The sequence below is a fragment of the Eurosta solidaginis genome, chromosome 1, assembly GCF_040869045.1.
Source record: "Eurosta solidaginis isolate ZX-2024a chromosome 1, ASM4086904v1, whole genome shotgun sequence".
In the NCBI taxonomy this organism is placed as follows: domain Eukaryota; kingdom Metazoa; phylum Arthropoda; class Insecta; order Diptera; family Tephritidae; genus Eurosta; species Eurosta solidaginis.
In genome coordinates, this window is record NC_090319.1 from 226,405,316 (window position 1) to 226,429,130 (window position 23,815).

The 23,815-nt window shown below is 40.0% G+C and overlaps 2 protein-coding genes across 4 annotated transcripts in view; both read left to right on the forward strand.

The window, feature by feature from the left end:
• Snap25 (Synaptosomal-associated protein 25kDa) overlaps window positions 1-23,815 on the forward strand; it is a 1,254,720-nt gene that overhangs the window by 726,987 nt on the left and 503,918 nt on the right. The gene's annotated exons all lie outside the window — the stretch shown is intronic.
• On the forward strand, window positions 17,295-21,382 carry LOC137249037 (AP-1 complex subunit beta-1-like). The gene is given in 5 exon segments (XM_067780183.1): window positions 17,295-17,346; window positions 18,032-19,759; window positions 19,762-20,355; window positions 20,552-20,943; window positions 21,137-21,382. Coding segments are annotated over 5 exon segments (3,012 nt in total).

The following is a 23,815-nucleotide window of genomic DNA, read 5'->3' on the forward strand; positions in this document are numbered from 1 at the left end:
TTCGCTTAGTCGATCAGTTTTCGGGATGTCTTTTAGAACTGCCTCCGAGTTTGATGTCCATTTCCGAAGTGGAAAACCAGCTGACTGTAGTGCCTGTCGTATTTCATCCCTTGCCTTAATGGCCGATGCGATGGTGTGTCCTCCCGCTAATACGTCGTCTACATACATGCATTCTCGCAGGATGCTCGATGCTGTGGGATGGGAATTTTCCACATCGTCCGCTAGCTGTAGAAGCGTTCTGATGGCCAGGTATGGAGCGCAGTTGACTCCGAACGTCACAGTCTTTAACTCGTAGAGGCCTATTGGTTCACTAATGTCTTTTCGGAAAACAATCCTCTGAAATTTGGTATGGTTGGCATCCATCCAAATTTGCCTATACATTTTCTCTATATCGCTATTGAAGACATATCGATAGAGTCTCCAACGCAGAATAAGAATTGGGAGATCTGCTTGTAGTATTGGACCAGGTAGGAGAATGTCGTTTAGACTGCTGCCATTGGCCGTCGGGCTTGAGGCATTGAAAACGACTCGGACTTTCGTCGTTATACTTTCTGCTTTGACAACGGCGTGGTGTGGCAGAAAGTAATTATTTGTTTCATCTGCTGCGACGACACTGCTGATTTTTTTCATATGTCCAAGAGTCTCGTATTCTGAGAGTACCCTAATATATTCTTTCCCTAAGTCCGGATTTTTTATTAACCGGGACTCGTTTCGGTAGTATTGTGAGAATGCGCGCTTAAGGGATCCTCCTAAACTCAGCTCTTCTGAGTAGCCTTGCTTGAATGGGAGGGATACTATATACCTCCCATCTTCGTTTCTTCTTGTTGTTTCTTTATACAGCTGTTCGCAATATGCGTCATCTGCATTAATGCTTTTGCCTTTTGGCAAATTTTCTAACTCCCAGAAAGCTTTTAGTTGGTTGTCCAGCGCGACTTCGTTGTAAAACGACACAATGTTCTTTGTTGGATTCGGTGCTTCAATACGACCGGTTAGTATCCAACCGAACACTGTCTCTTGGGCCAGAAGTGTATTAAGTACATTCTTTTTTAGACCGCTTAGTATAATTTGGGGATATATATCGCCACCAAGTATGAGGTCTACATATTCATTGACGTAGAACCTCTTGTCTGCCAAAACTAAGCCTGGGAACGCCTGCATCGTCATTGTTTCGACATGGCAGGATGGCAGATTCCCAGTTAGTTTGGCTAAAATTAGAACAGGAGTAGTCAAGCTAAAGCATGGGTCCACTGGTGAACGTAGCTCGATGGTGGATGCCTCTTTAACTTGAGCAGATACTGCGTTGGTGATGCCTGAAACTTGGGCATGCATTTTCCTTGCCGGCAAATTGATTCTGCGTTTTAGTCTTTCTGTCATGAAAGAGGATTCAGACCCTGAATCAATTAATGCCCGCGCGGAGAAGTCGGTACCATTATGATGAATGTGTACGCGAGCAGTTCCTAATAGCACGCCTGTGCTGGAATTAGCATGACAGAATTTTACATTCTGGTTCGCAGAAGAATTTGGTTGCCCCGATTCCTGTCTTCTTTGTGCTTGTGCTGAAGTTGACGGGATATGATCCGCGTCTTTGAAAGGATTGCGCCTCGTAGTTTGCTGAACTGTATCCGCATGCAAGAGCGTGTGGTGACGAGAATGGCATTTGGCGCAGTTGTACGAACTGGTGCACCTCGTCACTGTGTGTCCTGGGGATAAACAGTTCAGGCATCCCCCCGTGGATTTGATGAAGTTGATTCTCTCCACTGGGGTCAGATCACAGAATCGGGGACAATTCCGTAACCTGTGTTCAGCTTTGCACATTTTGCAAAAAACCCTTGATGTTGATTTTGAGGTAGCTTTGGATACCTTCGTTTGGAAGGCACCAAGTCTTTTTATGGGGGTTTCGGTTGTATGCCGAGTATTCGCTGGCTTTTGTCCCTTTTGGGCGTTAGTGCCGGTGAAGCTAGACACTGTTTCCAGTGTCTGAAACCTATTTGATAGAAATTTGTCCATATCTTCCCATTTAGATATGTCCATTTTATGGTCTATGCTTTGTTCCCATAGAGCCAGGGTACTTTCCGGTAACTTTGTCGAACACAAATAAGTTAGTATTGCATCCCAATTGGATGTGTCGATTTTGTGACACTTGAGGGACGATAGACAATTGTTTATATCGCTATGTAATTTCTTTAACGCGCTCCCACACTCACTCTCTACCTTCTTTAAATTAAAAAGAATTTGCAATTGCGTGTTGACTAATATACGCTTGTTTTCATATCTTTCGCAGAGGTTTTTCCAGGCCATATCGAACCCATCATTTGTTAGAGGGCATTTTTTTACAATATCTTTGGCCTCGCCCTGTGTCTTGTTGTTCAGATGGAATAGTTTTTCCACCCCCTGTAGGTCGGAATTATTTATGTATATGGCCGTAAACAGGTCACGAAAGGTTGGCCATGATAAATAGTCACCTTTGAAAATCTCCGTGTCGCAAGGAGGGAGGCGGATCTTATGCCCGCGAGGTGCGGCTGGGGGTGCTTGCTCAGAGATAGCAATATTTTCTACCTTTTTAATTTCTCTGCCTCAGCAGATACTGCGGATAAGCATCGCATATATATTGAGTAGGTAGTCATATGCTTTTTCCGGATGGCCAACACATCATTTGCGTCGACATCTTCTGATCCCATCAGTGAGTCAAACACAGACTTAACCTTCTTCCATAAGGAGCGCAACTCTTCTTGCTGTATCGCAAGAGTGTGCTTGTTATGACTTTCCTTTGGAATAAGGCTGTATTGCTGTTCAAACTCTGAGATTAACTCAGCTGATCGGACATAATTTTCCATTTTCTCAACAAATTATTCCTACCCAACTAAAAACAAATTAATTCTTTGAACAAAAAAGGAAACAATGCTTTGAAAAGTCGCTTTTATTTATTTATTTTAGATTTGGCCGACTTGTCTGATATTTTCTCAAAAGTGAAGATAGGTAATGGTGTAACCTATTGCCACCCGCACGTATATATATGTATGTATGTATCGGTGTGTGTAAATAAATTTGCAGATTATTTGTGCTGTCAGACAGTGAGCAGGGGGAGTAACACCAATGTGTGCTGTGTGAGGCAAAGGGGGCACTCGCCAATTCAATCTTTAATTTTATTAAGTGCGCGCGTTGATATAAAACTCGACGAAAAGTGTGAAATCGTGAAATAGATCTTATGCAACAAAGAACAAAAAACGGTGTAACAAGATTGATTAAGGAAATTAGTGACGCAAAAGAAATTAAATTTTGCCGCAGTCAAATGGCGTGAAATTTTTGTGAAAGTGAGGTTATGTGCACCTCTTCCCTGTGCTGTGTCTGGAGAGCCTTACCGCTGGTGGGGGGACAGACCAGATAGTCACAAGGAATCTTAACCGACGTTAATGCAACGCGTTTGCACTTATTTTCTTTTTTGGCACTACACAGTTTTTTCACACTTTTCGCGGTTAACTGCAATCACGTATGGCACTTTAAATGATTTTTCGCACTTTTTATTTATTGTTTTTAACCAACCAAAAAAATGTGGCAAGAAATATTGCACTTACTCTGGCTTTTTATGGCGATTTGTATAGTGGTGCTTATGTGGTAAGATGGCTTGATGTCTTGCAGTGGCTTCCGCTCGCTGTCGATTGCTCAGTGATTGACGCTGATGTGAAAATAATACTTTTTTCTCGGATAAATTTTTTATGAGGAATTTTTAAGTGTGTGCGATCAGCTATGATTTTAATGTCACCAAAAGAATTTTACCACCAAAGTGTACCACCAAACGTGTATTTCAGCTTCTTAAAAGAATTTTACTATCAAAGTGTATATAGAAGATTTTGTGTGGATGTGGACTGTATATAGGCGCTCTGTTCTAATTCCTGGTGAGAAGGACCAATTGTTCGGCCTGAGTGCGTCGTAAACCGGCAGTGGGTAGGCGCACAAGGGTCGATCTCGCTCAATGGATGATTCACTCAATAGAAAAGAAAGAAGAACACGGGAGGATTTTCCTCGTTATAATGGGTGAACTTTATTATGTGAATATATATATAACCTGGTTACAATATTACCTGAATATATTCTGGAAAACAGTGGAGACCGTTGGCGGCAGATGCGTGCTGGTTGGCTGTTGAAATCAAAAGAGGCCGGTTGTATAGCAAGCTACAACCGTTGACCCGCAAAATCCTCCGTTTTGGAGGGGAAGGCACCCACACATCAACCCCGACATGCATATGCATGAGTGCTGACAAAAAACACACATACACGTACATGTACATGCATGCACATACATGTGGCGGTGAGGGTGTGGGTGGTTACAAATTAATTCGAGTATCGATTCGCAGGGTTGCATTGGGGGGATCGCAGACAGATGCGGAAAAAGTTAGGCATCCTGCCTAAACACTGCCGTTTATATTAAATGTATTATTTAGTATAATAAAGCAAAAGTAAATTTATTTTGTAAAATGTGTACCGGCTCGAGGTCAACATATTTAGTAATAAACACATCAGTTTTTATTTTTCACTCCGATATATTTCGGTTACAAGTCGGTAACCGCTTTCAAGGGACTATACAAAACAATGTAAAAACAAATTTTCATACATGTAATATACCATATTTTATAAACATACATACATTTTGAGCTAAACGTCTGTTCGCGTTGGCTTGGAGTTTTGTACCATAGATGAATGGATTTGCAACTCTTTGTTTCGAGAGAGCGCTGTCAAAATGCACATTTTTTATAACATTTATCAATGATGCCACTCCAAACAAAAATGAATAGATCTGAATATGGGGATTTTTGACATACATTTCGGCGATTATAGTTTCAATCATTTAATAAAATGATAGTCGTAAAATATTTATTTCTTTAAACTTAGTTAGAGTTAAATATAAAATTTACGTTTTGATTAATTTAATTAGTCAAATATTGTAACGCTTTAACTCGCAGTGAAAACCATATATTCTTTTGAAATTTCAGTAAATCGGACCCATGATATAATAGTTAACATCATTTAATGGATAGGGCTTATCCTACATGTCTGACGTTCCAGGTTCTGTGATCAAAATGGACTGGTTGCATCGGGACTTCATATTTACAAAACCTGTTTTTAGTGATAACTTTTGAAAGGGAAATAATATTTACCCTCCGCCTTCAAACTAATAATTTTTACACTAAAACAAATATTTTTATCCTTTTTCCCATAATTTTTGAACGCTATTCTACAGTCAAACTAAAATTTATCGAAATTTTTGGCCCATTTTTCGTTTTAGCTAGCACATTATTTGTTCTGGCACCCGCTTCAGCTGGCGCGAGGGATATCTGTAATTGTTGCCAGCGCAAATTTGAGATAAATCCCTCGTGAGAGCGCAAAAAATTAGAGAGTTGCGTATCAAGTCATCTTTGTTTCGTACTGTCGATTTTGTTGTAAGTATCTGTACAAGTGGGCAACGTTGATCATGCCTGTTTTGAAGTTTAGTCGTATGTCTGGTGGTGTATGTATCATGTGCAACATTTCCAGTGTTAATCTCTTTCTATAGTGATTTTTTTGTTGTACTACCGACGCTTTCTTAAAGTTTGGACAGTGGCCACTAGATGCACAGTGGGCTATGAGTGCAGTTGTTTGGTTATTTAAATTATGGTAATGTTTCATGTCCGATTTGTGCTGTGCTATTCTCCTTTTTAACTTCGATTTGGTTGCTTCGTAGTTGTTGCCATTGCACGGAATTTTGTAAATGACGCTGCTTTTTTCCGTTGGAGGTATTATAAACTTGGTTTTATTGAACATGCTTTTGAGTGTGTTGCAGGGTCTATGGGCTTTTTTAAATTGTTTATTATTGTAACAGTTGGACTTGATTAGACGCTCTGATAGATTACCGATTTAAACGTTATTGGTGTTGCAGATTTTTCTTGATTACCTGCACACATCGATCTTCTTATTAATGTCCTTATAATATTTCATTTAGTTTGAGTAGCGAAAAAATTTCTTGTCTAATTTCTTTATGATAGACACAGATATTTGTAGCATGCGTAGTATACAGCTCATTGCTGTATTCATAATCATACACTTCGGGTGTTAGGAGTAAAAATTTATTAGTCGCCCTGACGCAGTTGGTTTTTTATACCATATAAGCTTTAACTGGCTGTCTCTTTTTATAACCACAGAATCTAAATAAGGTAGTTTTCCTTCTTCTTTCTGTTCTATGGTGAACTTTATATTTTTATGAAAAGTGTTCAGCGCGTTCAGGGTATTCTGTATTTCATCTTGTTGTACAATTGCGAATACATCATCCAAATATTTTGTTATAATTCTTGGTTTATGCACTAGTTTTTCAATCGTATTTTTCAAAAGTTCTTCTTGTGTAGAAATCGTGTCATTGAATTTAAAGTATCTGTTTTGTTCGATACAAAACTTTAATATGTCCATAAATAGTTGTATGTGAATATTAGTATGTTCTTTTATAATCGTCCATTTATTACGTATGATGTCAAGTGCTTTATTTTTGGTATACTGGAAAGGAGATGAGTCTTTCATCTTCGTAAATGAAGGTATTATTGATTCTATCTTTAAATTCAAGGGTATTCTTAACGATGTATTTGGAGTCAGCCATGATATTTTTTTAAATATTCATTAGAAATTAGCCTAGACCATATGATGGAGAGTTAATAGCTGAGCAAATCGGCCTGAGAGGAAGTCCTTCCTTGTGGATTTTCGGTAGCCCATAAATCCTGGGCGGTAGTGCCGTCGTTGTCGGGAGTTTGCTTTTTTCCGCCTTCGTGATACATCCCATTCTGTATAGTTTTTCCACTAAATTGTAGTTCTTCGTTTGTAGCCTTGAGGTGGGATCTTATCTATGCACTCTGTAAGTCGTCAAGTCATTGAGAATCTCGATCATTTTATTATTGTAATCGTCTATCTCCATGGCTACGGTTTTGTTTCCTTTGTCAGATGATAAAATTCGTATGTGGTTGTTTTTACTAAAAAATTCCCGCGTCCGCTCTACAGTATCTAATATTGCATGGTTTATTGCACTTTCCCTTTTAGCTGTTACATGATTTTTTACCAGTAACGAGAATTTTGTCCGCGCTTCTTCTTGCTTTTCTTTGTCTGTAAGAGTTTGTATTAATTCCTCTCCATCAGCAATATATTGGAAGAGAGGGAATCGTTGGTTCTCAATCGGTAGCCCAAACTTCGGTCCCTTTGCTAACAGTGCTTGTATATCTTGCGGAATATCTACCTTTGTCTTGCTGACAAGCCAATCCTCGTGGTTGTTGTTGGTAGTTATTTGTTTCGTTTATTTCGAAGCTTTTCATGTTTTAGTTGTTGCCGTTGCTTTAGAGCTGTTATCAGTTTACCTGTTACATTATCTCCTTTTTCCAGAAATCCTTTGAAGTCTTCTGCGCTTAGCCGTTTCTCTATTTGTGTTCGTATTTCCTGAATTTGTTTATCTTTCCTCTTTAATATGTTGTGTTTGTGTTTGATGAGTAGATTTAAGATTTTGGTATGGTAAAGATAAGTATGTCTGTCTAAAGTTCTGTCTATGTTTGGATGTATGTCTCGGTCAAATACAAATAATTTATTACATTTAGATGAATTTTTAATAAAATTTGGGATGATTTTTGATTTTCTGCAATTTAACAAGAACTTAATGCTAGACCTAAGTTTTACCAGTTTTTTTGAAATAGCTTGAAATTTGTTGATCATCGTTTTTGTGTTTTTGTTGTTATCCTTTATTTTTGCATACCCTATGTTTGTTGTTGTATGTATACTGGGTGCCTTCCGTTTTTCAAATAATATTATTTTTGGCGCCCTTTTTATTTAAAGATATTGGTTTTATGTGTACCGGCTCGAGGTCAATATATTTAGTAATAAAAACACCAGTTTTTATTTTTCACTCCGATATATTTCGGTTACACGTCGGTAACCGTCTTTAAGGGACTATACAAAACAATGTAAAAACAAAATTTTCATACATGTAATATACCATATTTTATAAACATACATACATTTTGAACTAAACGTCCGTTCGCGTTGGCGTGGAGTTTTGTACTGTCGATTTTGTTGTGAGTAAAGGGCCCATTATTGATACTTAGCATAGACTTGACTTGACTTGGCGTAAACTTGGCAACTTAGCCACGATTATACTCCACTTAGCGCATACAATCTGGAATCATAATCAAAAAATATCAATTTGTATGACGAAATATTAAAATGAAACGGAAACAAACAAATGGCATATAAAATGTAAACGTCACTTAGAACTTACATAGAAAATCAAAATTCAACAGACTTCTAAGTCAAGTTAAGTGTTGCTAAGTTTTGAGTAATCAGTAACATGCAATGTTCATTTAACAGAACTGTAAGCGATAGTTCTCAAGTCAAGTCAAGTCTATGCTAAGTATCAGTAATGCGCCCTTAAGTGTCTGTACAAGTGGGCGACGTTGATCGTGTCTGTTATGAAGTTTAGTCGTATATCTGGTGGTGTATGTATTATGTGTAACATTTCAAGTGTTAATCTCTTTCTATAGTGATTTTGTTGTTGTAATACCGACGCTTTCTCAATGTCGGACAGTGGCCACTAGATGCATTGACATTGCTTTTTTCCGTTGGAGGTAATATGGACTTTGTTTTATTGAACATGCTTTTGAGTGTGTTGCAGGGTTTATGGGCTATTTTAAATTGTTTATTATTGTAACAGTTGGACTTGATTTGACGCTCTGATAGTTGAGATACGTAGATTACCGATTTAAACGTTTTTGGTGTTGCGGATTTTTCTTGATTACCTGCACACATCGATTTTCCTATTAATGTCCTTATAATATTTTCAGGAAAATCGTTAATTTGAGTTGCGAAAAAATTTCATGTCTAATTTCTTTATGATATACACCGTCTGATATCTGTAGCATGCGTAGTATACAACTCATTGCTATATTCATAATCATACTCTTCGGGTGTTTAGAGTAATAATTTATTAGTCGCCCTGACACAGTTGGTTTCTTAACCACATAAGCTTTAACTGGCTGTCTCTTTTTATAACCATAGAATCTAAATAAGGTAGTTTTCCTTCTTCTTCCTGTTCTATAGTGACTTTATGTTTTTATGAAAAGTATTCAGCGCGTTCAGGGTATTCTGTATTTCATCTTGTTGTACAATGGCGAATAAATCATCCACATATTTTGCCATAATTCTTGGTTTATGCACTAGGTTTTCAATCGTATTGTTCAAAAGTTCTTCCATTATAATTCCCGCGATAATTGGAGAATGCCATGGGCATACCTCTTAATTGTGTATACAACAACAAAATCACTATAGAACAGACATCGGCGTTTCATAGATCAATTGATCAGACAAACAGGTTACGCTCTTCACACAGACAGGTTACGCTCTTTGCTTACCAAATGATCTAGTCATCGCTGAACAAGTGGCGTAGCAACATCGTTTGTAGCTATCGCATGTTTGCGCAGCGAATGTTAAAAATATGTACGAATGTACGTATAATTTTTTTGGTTAACATAGAAAATTGTTCGCTTTCCATATTGCGCATGAAAAAATAGAAGTCTTTGTTAGTTGCTGTCTAACAAGTGACTGACATGAAAACCAATTGGTTCAAAATATATGTATGTTTATAAAATATGGTATATTACATGTATGAAAATTTGTTTTTACATTGTTTTGTATAGTCCCTTGAAGACGGTTACCGACGTGTAACCGAAATATATCGGAGGGAAAAATAAAAACTAATCTTTACTATACCAAAATCTTAAATCTACTCATCAAACACAAACACAACATATTAAAGAGGAAAGATAAACAAATTCAGGAAATACGAACACAAATAGAGAAACGGCTAAGCGCAGAAGACTTCAAAGAATTTGTAGAAAAAGAAGATAATGTAACAGGTAAACTGATAACAGCTCTAAACCAACGGCAACAACTAAAACATGTTTCGAAATGAACGAAACAAAGTACTTACCAACAACAACCACGAGGATTGGTTTGTACCCCAGCGGGTTAGGGGATCAGAATATACCCGCGGTAGGTATGCCTGTCGTAAGAGGCGACTAAAATACCAGATTCAAGGGGCTGTGTAGCGCAACCCTTCAGGTTGCCAGCGCAATATATAGCTTCTCCAAACCCAATTGTCAGCCTCACCTATCCGCGGCGAATCCTGTTTCACTAACAGACGAGGCTCTGACCACCCCAAGCTCCTCATTGAACTTGGGGCTAGGGAGGGAGGGAATGGCCTGAAGGTTTAATGTGGTCACATAAATCGTTCCCGAGATGGTCGGTCTAGCACCTTAATGGTGCTATGGTACCGGAGCGTGCCGGATTTGTATCCGGCAAAGGACCATCACATCGATAACACTCCCCAAACCCTTCGGGGAGCAATCTTATCGCTACAACAACAACAACAACAGGATTGGTTTGTCAACAAGACAAAGGTAGATATTCCGCAAGATATGCAAGAGCTGTTTGCAAAGGGACCGAAGTTTGGGCTACCGATTGAGAAACGAAGATTCCCTTTCTTCGAATATATTGCTGATGGAGAGGAATTAATACAAACTTTTACTGACAAAGAAAAGCAAGAAGGAGGCCATACAAAATTCTCGTTACTGGTAAAAAATCATGTAACAGCTAAAAGGGAAAGTGAAATAGACCGTGCAATATTAAATACTGTAGAGCGGACTCGGAAATTTCTTAGTAAAAACAAACACATACGAATTTTATCATCTGACAAACGAAACAAAGCCGTAGCCATGGAGATAGACCATAACAATGATAAAATGAGCGAGATTCTCAATGACTTGACGACTTACAGAGTGCATAGACAAGATCCCACCTCAAGGCTAAAAACGAAGAACAACAATTTAGTGGAAAAACTATACAGACTGGGATGTATCACGAAGGCGGAAAAAAGCAAACTCTCGACAACGACGGCACTACCGCCCAGGATTTATGGGCTACCGAAAATCCACAAGGAAGGACTTCCTCTCAGGCCGATTTGCTCAGCGATTAACTCTCAATCATATGGTCTATGCCAATTTCTAATGAATATTTTAAAAAATATCACGGCTGACTCCAAATACAACGTTAAGAATACCTGTTTAGGTCAGGACCTAAATATTTTATACTGCAAACACGGCCACTCTAATACATAATTTATTTAGTGCAAATACATTCATACATACTTTCATGTATTGCACACCCACATGCATACACATTCATGTATGTTCACATATATGCAACACTAACACGGGTAACTGAGTTCTCCATCGGATAACAAATATCCCTTGGAAACCCCCCGCACGAATCATGAATTAATAAAATTTTCAATAATACCTTCATTTGCGAAGATGAAAGACTCATCCCTTTGACGTGGTTTCATTGTCTCCGAGTATACCAACACAAATGGAACTTGACATCATACGTAATAAATGGACGATTATAAAAGAACATCGAAGAAAGCAGATACTTTAAATTCAATGACACGTTTTATACACAATTAAGAGGTATGCCCATTAGACTGGGTCGATTTATTAAGCGATATCGCGCCATCAATTTTTCGATAGGATTTGGGCTCAGGAAAAAAAGTTCCTCTACGCATACCCAAAAAAATAATTTTCCAGCCTGCCAAATTTCATTTTTTAACATTTTTTCGACTTTGATTCTAAGGTCTTTTTCATGACTTACTAAAAAAATTATCATTTGATTGTAAAATTTCCAAAAATATTTTTTTTTTTTTTTTCAAATAACTGTTATGGACAACGTTCTTAACGGACATTTTTGGGTCGGACAGAGTATACATATGAACATTTTTTAGTAGGTCATGAAAAAAAACCTTAAAAATCCAATTCAAAAAAAAGTAAAAAAATGAAATTTCGTAGGCTTGAAAATTATATTTTTGGGTATGCATAGTGGAACTTTTTTTCCTGAGCCCAAATCCTATCTAAAATTCGATGGCACGATGTCGGTTATCTTTCGTCCATAGAAATCGACCACCCTAATGCCCATGGGATCTCCGGCATCTCCAGTTATCGCGGACATTATAATGGAAGAACTTTTGAACATTACGATTGAAAAACCAAGAAATATAAAAAAATATGTGGACGATGTACAACAAGATGAAATACAGAATACCCTGAACGCGCTGAAGACTTTTCACAAAAACATAAATTTCACCATAGAACAGGAAGAAGAAGGAAAACTACCTTATTTAGATTCTATGGTTATAAAAAGAGGCAGCCAGTTAAAGCTTATGTGGTTAAGAAACCAACTGCGTCAGGGCGACTAATAAATTTTTACTCTAAACACCCGAAGAGTATGATTATGAATATAGCAATGAGTTGTATACTACGCATGCTGCAGATATCAGACGGTGTCTATCATAAAGAAATTAGACATGAAATTTTTTCGAAACTCAAATTAATGATTTTCGTGAAAATATTATAAGGACATTAATAAGAAAATCGATGTGTGCAGGTAATCAAGAAAAATCCGCAACAACAAAAACGTTTAAATTGGTAATCTACGTATCTCAACTATCAGAGCGTCTAATCAAGTCCAACTGTTACAATAATAAACAATTTAAAATAGCCCATATACCCTGAAACACACTTAAAATCATGTTCAATAAAACCAAGTCCATAATACCTCCAACGGAAGGTAGGTAGGTTGAACTGGCCGGTCCATGAGGACCTCACATAGACTGATTGAGTCCGTAGTGTTACCAGAAGTTTGTTTTAACGACCAAACTGAAAACCCCTATCAAAAACCAGGACCTATGTTATAAAATAACTCCGTCCTCTTGGCAAATACTAGAAGCTTCCTAGGACTTAAGCCACTTGCTGCTTCTAGATCTGACAGCTGTATTACTCCTAATAGCTGGAGTCTTAGCCTGGCAAGTGCAGGGCACGAGCACAGAACGTGCTCGATCGTTTCCTCCTCCAACCCGCACTTCCTACACCTGCTATCACTGACCAAGCCTAATTTAAAGGCATGTGACGCCAGAAGGCAGTGTCCAGTCAGAATACCCGTCATGAGTCTACAGTCCTCTCTTTTTAATGATAGAAGCAACTGTGTTAGTCTAAGGTTGTAAGACCTACACATAATCTTCGACACTTTACAGCCCCGCGCTTGAACCCACGCCTTTTCTGCTTGGTCGATCATGTGCACCTCTCGCCTTCGCTTAATCTCGCCCAATCTAATTGGGACGTCTACGGAGCAAGCTTCAAGGGATGCGCCCTTTTTAGCTAATTCGTCCGCTTTTTCATTTCCATCTATTCCCATATGCCCTGGGACCCAATATAGATGTATGCTTCTCCCTGTCCCGATTCTCTCCAGAGACTGCTTACACTCTAACACGCATTTAGATGCTGTGCTATGTGAGATTATTGCCTTAATTGCTGCTTGACTGTCAATATAAAAGTTAACACGGTTGCAGCTTAAGCTATTCTCTTCCAGGGTTTCTACTGCTTTGGTTACGGCTAATATTTCCGCTTGGAAAACGCTACAGTAATCCGGCAGCCTGTAGGATCTGCTTAATTCCGGATCAGCGCAGTATACCGCAGACCCTACTCCTTCCACTATTTTGGAACCATCGGTGTACACATGTATCGCCTCGTCCGCCATTTGCGCAGCCTTGCGCCAACCGTCCACCTCTATTGTGGCCTTAAGATCTCCCTCAAAGTGCAGGTAGGGAATCATGTAGTCTGTTCGTCTTGTGACTGAGGACGCTATACTACTATGGCCATATGGTCGGCGCTCAAGCTGCCCCGAAGCACCGAGCCTGGTTGCGGTCATTAATGCTTTGTTCTTTGCTACCAGGTCTACAGGTGGAATGTGCAGAATGGCATACAGTGCAGCCGTCGGGGTTGTTTTCAGGGCTCCCGTAATGCAAAGCATCGATAGTCTGCATACCCCCTCTAATTTTTTGAGGTATGTTGTTTTTTGTGTGGCTTTCCACCAAACAAGAACTCCATAGTATAGAATAGGGCTTACAATCGCTGTAAAAACCCAATGAGAAAGAGAGGGCGATAGGCCCCACGTACAGCCCAGCATTCTTTTACATGCATAGAGTGCCGTTGAGGCCTTCTTGACCCTCTCCTCCACGTTGAGCTTCCATGACAGCTTACTGTCTAGGATGATTCCTAGATATTTTGTGCAAGGTTTCTCCTGTAAGGTCACCGCTCCTAACTTAGGCCTGGTCCAATTTGGGACCTTGTACCTCTTTGTAAACAAGACCATATCCGTCTTCTCCGCATTGACTTTCAGCCCGACATTAGATGCCCAGGTATGAATATCCCGAAGCGCCCGATCCATCAAAGAACTAATCGTTGGAAGGCATTTTCCACTTATGACAATTGCAACGTCATCTGCGTAAGTCTCCAACGGAAAAAAACAATGTCATTTACAAAATTCCGTGCAATGGCAACAACTACGAAGCATGCAGAAGTATTTACGTAGGCACCACCAAATCGAAGTTAAAAACGAGAATAGCACAGCACAAATCGGACATGAAACATTATCATAATTTAAATAACCAAAAAACGGTACTCGTAGCCCACTGTGTATCTAGTGGCCACTGTCCGAACTTTGAGAAAGCGTCGGTATTACAACAACAAAATCACTATAGAAAGAGATTAACACTGGAAATGTTACACATAATACATACACCACCAGACATACGACTAAACTTCAAAACAGAAACGATCAACGTCCCCCACTTGTACATACACTTAAGGCTCCATTACTGATACTTAGCATAGACTTGACTTGACTTGACTTGAGAACTATCACTTACAGTTCTGTTGAATGAACATTGCATGTTACTGATTACCCAAAACTTAGCAACACTTAACTTGACTTAGAAGTCTGCTGGTTTTTGATTTTCTATGTAAGTTCTAAGTGACCTTTACATTTTGAGATGCCATTTATTTGTTTCATTTTCATTTTGACATTTTGTCATACAGATTGACATTTATTGATTATGATGCCAGATTGTATGCGCTAATTGGAGTATAATCGTGGCTGAGTTGCCAGGTTTACGCCAAGTCAAGTCAAGTCTATGCTAAGTATCAATAATGGCGCCTTTACTCACAACAAAATCGACAGTACAAAACTACACGCCAACGCGTACGGATGTTTAGCTCAAAATGTATGTATGTTTATAAAATATGGTATATTACATGTATAAAAATTTGTTTTTACATTGCTTTGTATAGTCCCTTGAAGACAGTTACCGACGTGTAACCGAAATATATCGGAGTGAAAAATAAAAACTGGTGTTTTTATTACTAAATATATTGACATCGAGCCGGTACACATAAAACCAATATAATTAAATAAAAAGGTCGCCAAAAATACTATGTACAAAAGCGTGGTGGCAACGGCGCGCACCCACGTAATTGCAAAAGGATATATGTTTAGGCAAAATGGGAGAAAATAAAAAAACACCAAAAATTTCGTGTTAATAAAAAGGAATTACAAATGGTTTATTTTATTCACCGTATAGAAATACAACAAGTGTTAAGAAACTGTTTAACAAATGTTGTGGAAAATTGTATATAATAATAATTTTGAAAATTTACACTTACATGAACGTGAGATTAAGTGTACCTTTGCTGGCTGCTGGATTCAAAAAGATCGAGCCCCTTTGCCACATGAGCCGATGAACCCACGATACAGCTACTTCGTTGGATTTCCCGGTAACAAAGTTGCTGTACCGCGGGCTCACAGCACACATACGTACTACCACTCACAGATTCTTGTGTGTATTAGTGATCACAAGCATATGTGGGTGGTATTGAACAAAGGAAAATAGAGAAAAGAAAATTATGTTACGAGGGGTGGAGGGGGGGGGGGGGGAGATATATTTAGACCTTTGGCCTAAACATACCGGCCCCCTTGCCGTAAGCAACAAAGAAAAAAAAGGAATGCCACGTCATCGCACGACCAGTAAGGCGTTATGTCGAAGTGGATATGCGGACTGCAAGCACTGCACGTCGCACGATGGACTTCGAGTCTCGTTGTCCTGTGAAGAAAAAGAAAAGAAGTTATTAAATATACGTACGTGGTTTCTGATTCCGTGCAGTAAATACTTTTTTTTTTTTGAAAAGCTTCTATTTTTGGCAGGCTCCTGAGACTACCAGCCCGAATACGGTCAGTTGGGTCAGGAGACCGCCAACTGTTGTTGCTGGCGTTCCGCTCACCATCACTTTGGCGTATAGATCAGCGCCGAGTGTAAGCCGAACTGGCAATGAGCGGTAGAACTGAGGATCCGCAAGCCGCATGAATTCAAAAGGCGCGGCAATCTTCGGGTCCAGACGGCGGACTTAAGCGATAGTGGCCTTTGACCACTGCGGCTTGAGTGGTGACATACGTCGATGACCCGAACTTGCCGCGCAGAATAAGGGTACATTGCCCTGGTCCTTGGCGCTCCAACTGCAAGTCGCGTACCAGCTCTGCATCGACGATGGTGCTGGCGGCGCAGGGATGAATTATGGGACGAACCAGATGTAAATACCCATGCGATTCGACGCGCACTATGGCCGTCGGCGCAATGGGCACGAAATGCCGCATGATGGGCCCTGGAGTAGCTTGTAGCAGTCGGCCGGTTTGCGTCAGAAGGGTATTGTGTCGATTTATTTCGCCGCTGCTATCTTCCGCGTTTGGATGATTTGTTCGGGCCTCCTTGGAGTTAGATGTCGCGGTGCCGCCAGTTGTCGCTTTATTTTCGACGTTTATTTGCTTTCGCTGCGCTTCTTTCATGGTGTAACAGCGGCCGGAAACTGCGCATCCCATGATTGACCGTTGACGGTCTTGTCTCCGTTTTACCTATTTCTGACTCCGCCTTTGCTCTCCCCTCCTCCATTTCTTCCTCATCCACCTGCTGAGCCCAGGATTTAGCCTGTCCCGACAGGTTGATTGATAACGCGTCGTCGGACGTGTTGTCGTCGCCATTTGTGTTTGTCTCGTCGCATACCGGCGGACGCTCATCTAAATGAAGCGTGGTGTGGTGCTTCTCTTGGCACCTCTTGCAGCGATACTTGCTGCTACACTCGTTTACCCGGTGAAAGGGTGACAGAGAGTTGGGCAGTACTTATATAGAAGCACTGCCCGCAACCTCTCTTCTGGAGATTTTTTCCGATATTCGGGACAGATTCGGAAACTATGGTCCCTGCCGCAGAGCTGGCAAGCGACGTCGAAACGCGTTGCGCCTCCCTCTGACTTGTCCAGTAAAGTTTGGTAGCGGGTCATGATCTGAAAGAATATTGGTATCATTGATCATGCCCAAATTGAAGTTAGCGGAATCTTGTTTGGGTGGCGTAAACAAAAAAAGTATCTCTAATATATTTTCGCAAAAGAAAAAAAAAACATTTTATTCAAATAAAATTTAATTGAAATAAAAAATTAAAGGCCATAAGTAAATACTTATGCGCGCAAAGAAACGAAGAAAACGGATTGAGCACGCATCCATGCGATGTGGCTGGTGCGGTAGATGTCGCCGACGTATTTCTAAAGATTATTTTAGATTTGTGGTGAACTTTGATTTCACAACAAGTGGCCTCACACCACACGGAACGGTTCGCCACCTGGCTGAAAAGTGTAATACCTGTTGCACTTCCACCATTCAACATTATTTACGACGTGGATTGTCGATAATGTCGAGATTCGTGGAATTCAGTATTTTAAATTTCGTCCAAATGAATGATTGATCGCGATATTTAGTACGCGACACGTAGCATGTTGTGCGCGATATGTCGTGCGGCATGTAGTGCGTGACGTGTAGTACGGCATGTAGTGCGTGACATGTAGTGCGCGAGATGCTTGTGCATGAGGCCTAACTTTTGTATTGCAATAATCATTGACAGTCAGAAATTAAATGTAGAGATTTTGACATCTGCTACGCTTTTCCATTTCCTGAATGAAAAAAAATGTCATTGATATAAAACACGCGGTGAGTATAGATACTAAACTGCGTAATCTGGCTTTTTGTTAACTAATTTTGTATTTTTATTTTCAGGTTTTCTTTCCATGGTTTTTCTTAAAGCTGGGAAGCGAAATTTTACGCGATTTCCTGATGTCAGCTGTATGCAAACGGATAATTTGGAGCTTAAGAAATTGGTTTATTTTTATTTAATGAATTACGCTAAATCGCAACCAGATATGGCAATTATGGCAGTTAATGCATTTGTGAAGGACTGCGAAGACTCCAATCCCCTTATCCGTGCTTTGGCTGTACGTACGATGGGATGTATACGCGTTGATAATATAACCGAATATTTATGCGAGCCACTACAAAAGTGCTTAAAGGATGAGGATCCCTATGTACGTAAAACAGCCGCGGTTTGTGTTGCTAAACTTTATGACATCTCATCATCAATGGTCGAAGATCAAGGCTTTTTATATCAATTAAAAGATTTACTCTCCGATTCGAATCCCATGGTGGTGGCCAACGCTGTTGTTGCACTGAGTGAAATTAACGAAGCCAGTCAGTCGGGTCAACCCCTTGTTGAAATGAACTCAGTTACTATTAACAAATTGCTTACTGCGCATAAAGAATGCACCGAATGGGGACAAGTATTCATTCTTGATTCATTGGCTAATTATAGTCCTAAAGATGAGCGCGAAGCTCAATCGATTTGCGAACGTATAACACCACGCTTAGCACACGCTAATGCAGCATTTGTATTGAGCGCTGTTAAAGTGCTCATGAAATTATTAGAAAAGCTTTCAAGTGATAGCGATTTCTGTGTCACACTCACTAAGAAGTTGGCGCCACCATTAGTTACACTACTCTCCTCAGAGCCGGAGGTTCAATATGTGGCACTGCGTAACATAAATTTAATTGTGCAAAAGCACCCAGACATTCTTAGGCATGAGGTGAAAGTGTTCTTTGTTAAGTATAATGATCCAATTTATGTAAAGTTAGAAAAGCTCGACATTATGATATGTTTGGCCATTCAAACTAGCATTGCAAAAGTTTTAAATGAATTAAAAGAATATGCCACTGAGGCTGATGTAAATTTTGTGCGCAAGGCTGTACGCGCCATTGGGCGTTGTGCTATAAAGGTTGAACCATCAGCCGAACGCTGCGTTTCTACACTTCTCGATTTGATTCAAACCAAAGTAAATTATGTTGTTCAAGAGGCAATTGTTGTAATTAAAGACATTTTCCGCAAGTACTCGAATAAATATGGAAGCATTATTAGCACACTTTGTGAGAATCTTGATACACTCGATAAGCCTGAGACATGTGCCTCCATGGTTTGGTTTATTGGGGAATATGCTGAGAGTATTGATAATGCTGATGAATTACTCGATAGCTTTTTGGAAGGCTTCCAAGATGAAAGCGCTCAAGGGCAATTGCAATTGTTGACCGCTGTGGTTAAATTATTCTTAAAACGCCCATCTGAAACACAAGAGCTTGTGCAACATGTACTTTCTTTAGCTACGCAAGATTCAGATAATTCTGATTTGCGTGATCGTGGTTTTATCTATTGGCGATTGTTGTCCACTGACCCCGCTGCAGCCAAGGAAGTTGTTTTGGCTGATAAGCCTTTTATATCAGAAGGAACTGATTTGTTAGAGCCTACACTATTGGATGAGCTAATTTGTCATACTAGTTCCCTGGCAAGTGTTTATCATAAGCCACCAACAGCATTTGTTGAAGGGCGTGGTTCTGGCGTGCGCAAATCACTTCCAAATCGTGCACCTGCTGCAGGTAATTCAGAAGCCGAGACGGGTGGTGAATGGTAACACCCAATCAAGTGTCGCTGATTGGCGACTTATTATCAATGGACATTAACGCGCCTGCCATGCCGGCAGCAGTGCAAACAACCAGCAATGTCGATTTACTAGGCGGTGGTTTGGATATCTTGCTTGGAGGTGGACCCACAGAACCAGCAGCAGGACGTGACACTAGTTTACTTGGTGACATATTCGGTATATCAGGAGCTGCCCTCACCGTGGGTGTTCAAATACCGAAAATTTGTTGGTTACCTGCCGAGAAGGGTAAAGGTCTCGAAATACAAGGTACATTTTCGCGTCGCAATGGTGAAATATTTATGGATACGACTCTGACCAATAAAGCGATGCAACCTATGAGTGGCTTTGCCATACAACTAAATAAAAATAGCTTTGGCTTAATACCCGGGGCACCTATGCAAGTGGCACCTTTGCCGCCCAACAAGAGTACCGAAGCTACACTATCGCTTGGCACTCATGGCCCTGTACAACGCATGGAACCTTTAAATAATTTACAAGTAGCTGTCAAAATCAATATCGATATATTTTACTTCGCATGCTTGGTACATGGTAACGTACTATTCGCATGGACGTTAAGTTGTTGGTCAGAAGGAGTTTAATTAAATTTAACTGACTAAAACAGTGATCCATGTGATGAGTGTACATTAGTTTAATTTTTAACGATAATGCGAAATCACGAATCTTGATGGTTATTGCTTAGAGAAAAAAGAAAAAATAAAGAGTGAAGTAGATCGAGCAAATATGTAAAAAATATATGGTAGTGTTCAAACGAAAGCCGATTTTGTGCATAAATTCTTGCATAATGAAAATGCCAAATTTGATTTGTTTACTATACTATGGAAATATGTGCCATATGTGCCGCCTGTGGATAAACCGCTTTTAGAAGTGGATTTCGTGCCTACTGCAGTTTTACATTTCGAATACGAAGATAGAGAGAAAGAAAAATGCCAAGGTTGTCACGTCGATGAAGTCACGCTATACTTAAAATTAAACCTAAAGGAAAAATTAACCTCTATGGAGGGCGCGTTTTATGCCGTAAGCGTCTCAACTGATCCAGTACGAAATTGTTTAAAGCTTTTGGAAAAATGGTTTGTGCTGCAAATTTTTAATGGCCACGTTTTACGTTTGCTATCGCTCCGCACACTCTACGAGACATCGAAAGAATCTGTAAAAACAATTGTTGCAATTTAATTGCGGTTGTCTGTTGATTGCATTCATCATAATCCATTGCAAGTCAGCAAAGTGGAATGATCCACAGACGGTTATCATCTCTTTATGACTTGCAAGAAAAATATATCAGGTACGGGTTTTGAAGAACATGAAGATATTTGTGATGTTTTATAATTAAATTTTATTAAAGATACTTTGTCAACGCTTTCTAGGCAATACAGCACAACCTGAAGAATTATGTAATGATGTATTAATATCCAGTTTTTTGGTGTTAAGTATGCGTTGTGATGGTGGCAAAGAGAATTTTCACCGTTTCCTACGCCACATTGCTCATAATCGGCGTTATTTAGAGCCAATACGTCCGCTGGATGATGCGCTTGTTATGTGGACACCACTTGGTTTGGAAAACTTCTACTTCCGGCAAACCCCTTTATAAACGTTGAAGTTACCTTCATCTTCACCCATTTCAATTCCATGTAGAGAAAAAAAAACTTTGAGTGGTACTACCTTCCCTTTTATTCCATGATCTGAGCAGAAGTTCAATGGTATATATGCGTTTTGACTTGAAATATATATAAGTAACTTTTCGACGGAAGTTACAGAAAAGTATCGCCTGTGTGCCTATTAAATTTATTGCAAATTTTGATTATGTGTCACTTGCGAAAATTGAGTTAGAAGCGAGTCACCAAGGGCCGTGGAGGTGACGTTCTTTTGCCGCCTTCTCTAGTGTTTGGTATCGACGCGCTTTAATCTTTTTTAGCTGGGTTATTTGGGATGGAGGGATATGGACTATTAAAGTTCATTTTCCTTGTCATTGTGGGGAAGTAGTACCAATTTCGCGATTGGTCTCGTAATTTGTCCTTTAATTGTATTGACGTCAACAACACGTACACGGTTATCGGAACCTGGGTGTGTGTTGACGATTCTCACCATTCTCCAATCGTTTGGTTGTAGGTTATCCTCTTTTATGACGACTAGGTGCCCGGGTTTTAAGTTGGATTGTGGATGTTTCCATTTATACCGTTTCTGGATTTCGGTGAGATATTCCGATTTCCATCTTTTGAAAAATGTTTGATGAAGGGCTTTCATCTTTTACCACCGATTGACGATTGAGGCAGGATTTTCACTACAATGGAGTTCAGGTGGAGCTAAAAGATGCCCGCCTACGAGAAAGTGGCCTGGAGTAAGCGGCTCCAGGTTGGAAGGGTCGTTGGATGAGGGACTCAGGGGCCTAGAGTTGAGGCAGGCCTCAATTCGATATAAGAGGGTAGTAAACTCCTCAAAAGTATATTTATGATCGAACGCGATCTTTTTAAAATGGGTCTTAAAACTTTTTACCCCCGCTTCCCACAAACCTCCCATGTGAGGAGCGCTTGGCGGTATAAAATGCCATTCTAAAATGTGACGGCTATATTTATTCAATGTTCCGTCCCTTGCTTCACGCAGAAATGATTTAAACTCGGATCTTAAAGATCGCGAAGCTCCGACAAAGTTAGTACCATTGTCGGAGTAAACGTTTTTCGGACAGCCTCGTCTGGATACAAATTTGGCGAAGGCAGCTAGGAAGGACCCGGTACTAAGGTCGTTTGTCGCTTCTAGATGGATGGCTTTCGTCGAAAAGCAGACCAACAGACAAACATATCCTTTTGAAATTCGGCATCCCCTTCCTTGGTAGGATTTTATATCGAATGGGCTCGCGAAATCTACCCCAGTGTTGGTGAAGGCCCGGGTAAAGGTGGTGCGCTCTTTCGGAAGGATCCCCATAAGTTGCGTTTGTGTCCGCTTCCTGTAAATAGTACAGACCTTACAGTTGTGGATAACAGACCATATCATGATTTTAACGCGTGGGATCCAGTACTGAGTGCGGATATGGAGTAGCATCAGCTGGTTCCCTCCATGCAGAGTAGTCTTATGAGAGGATTGAACTATAAGTCTGGATAACCTGCAAGTGTAAGGAAGGATAATGGGATGACTTTCGCTATGGGACATGTCTTTGGATGCCCTAGTCCGCCCCCAGTTCGAATGATGCCTTCCTCGTCTATATATGGATCTAGGGGTAAAATCTCACTTTTCCCATTAATTAGTTTTCCTGACTTCAAATTTGCGTACTCTTCTTGATAATGTTGCCTTTGGCATATTGTTGTCAATCTTCGTGTTTTTTTTTTTTTTTTATTTCGTCAGGAGCTATCGAATGAGAATCCCTTTTAAAGGAGGCTTTAGTTGTTGGGTGCGAATTCTGGAAACACCGAAGAATATAGGATATAAGACGCAAAGCCCTTGGTAAATCCGAAAACCTCTCCAGAATATCAAAATTATTTTCGGCCGATGTTGCATGAACTTTAACCCTCTTTTCTTCGATATTCGTATTATAATCTTCTTTTTGTGTTGGCCAATTTTCGTTGTCTTCTTGTAACCAAGAAGGTCCCTGCCACCACAAAGAATTGTTGATTAGGTCCGAAGCGTAGAAGCCTCTGCTCGCCAAATATGCAGGATTTGACGCGGAGTCTACGTACCGCCATAATTTGTCTCTTACTTTGTCGATGACTTTAGTTATTCGATGTGCCACGAACGTTGACCACGAACATGGTGGTTTTCGGATCCATTCCAGCATTATGGTTGAATCTGTCCAAAGCGTTACTTTAATGATCGAAAATTTCATATTTTCGACCACAGATTCTATTATTTCTGCTAGTAGAACTGCACCGCAGAGTTCGAGTCGAGGCAAGGATATGGTTTTGACCGGGGCTACTCTCGTCTTGGCCATCAACAGGTTGGTGAAGACTTGATCCTTTGTTTGTACCCTCAGGAAAACAGTGGCGGCATATGCTTTTTCCGAAGCATCGCTGAATCCATATATTTCGATATTGCC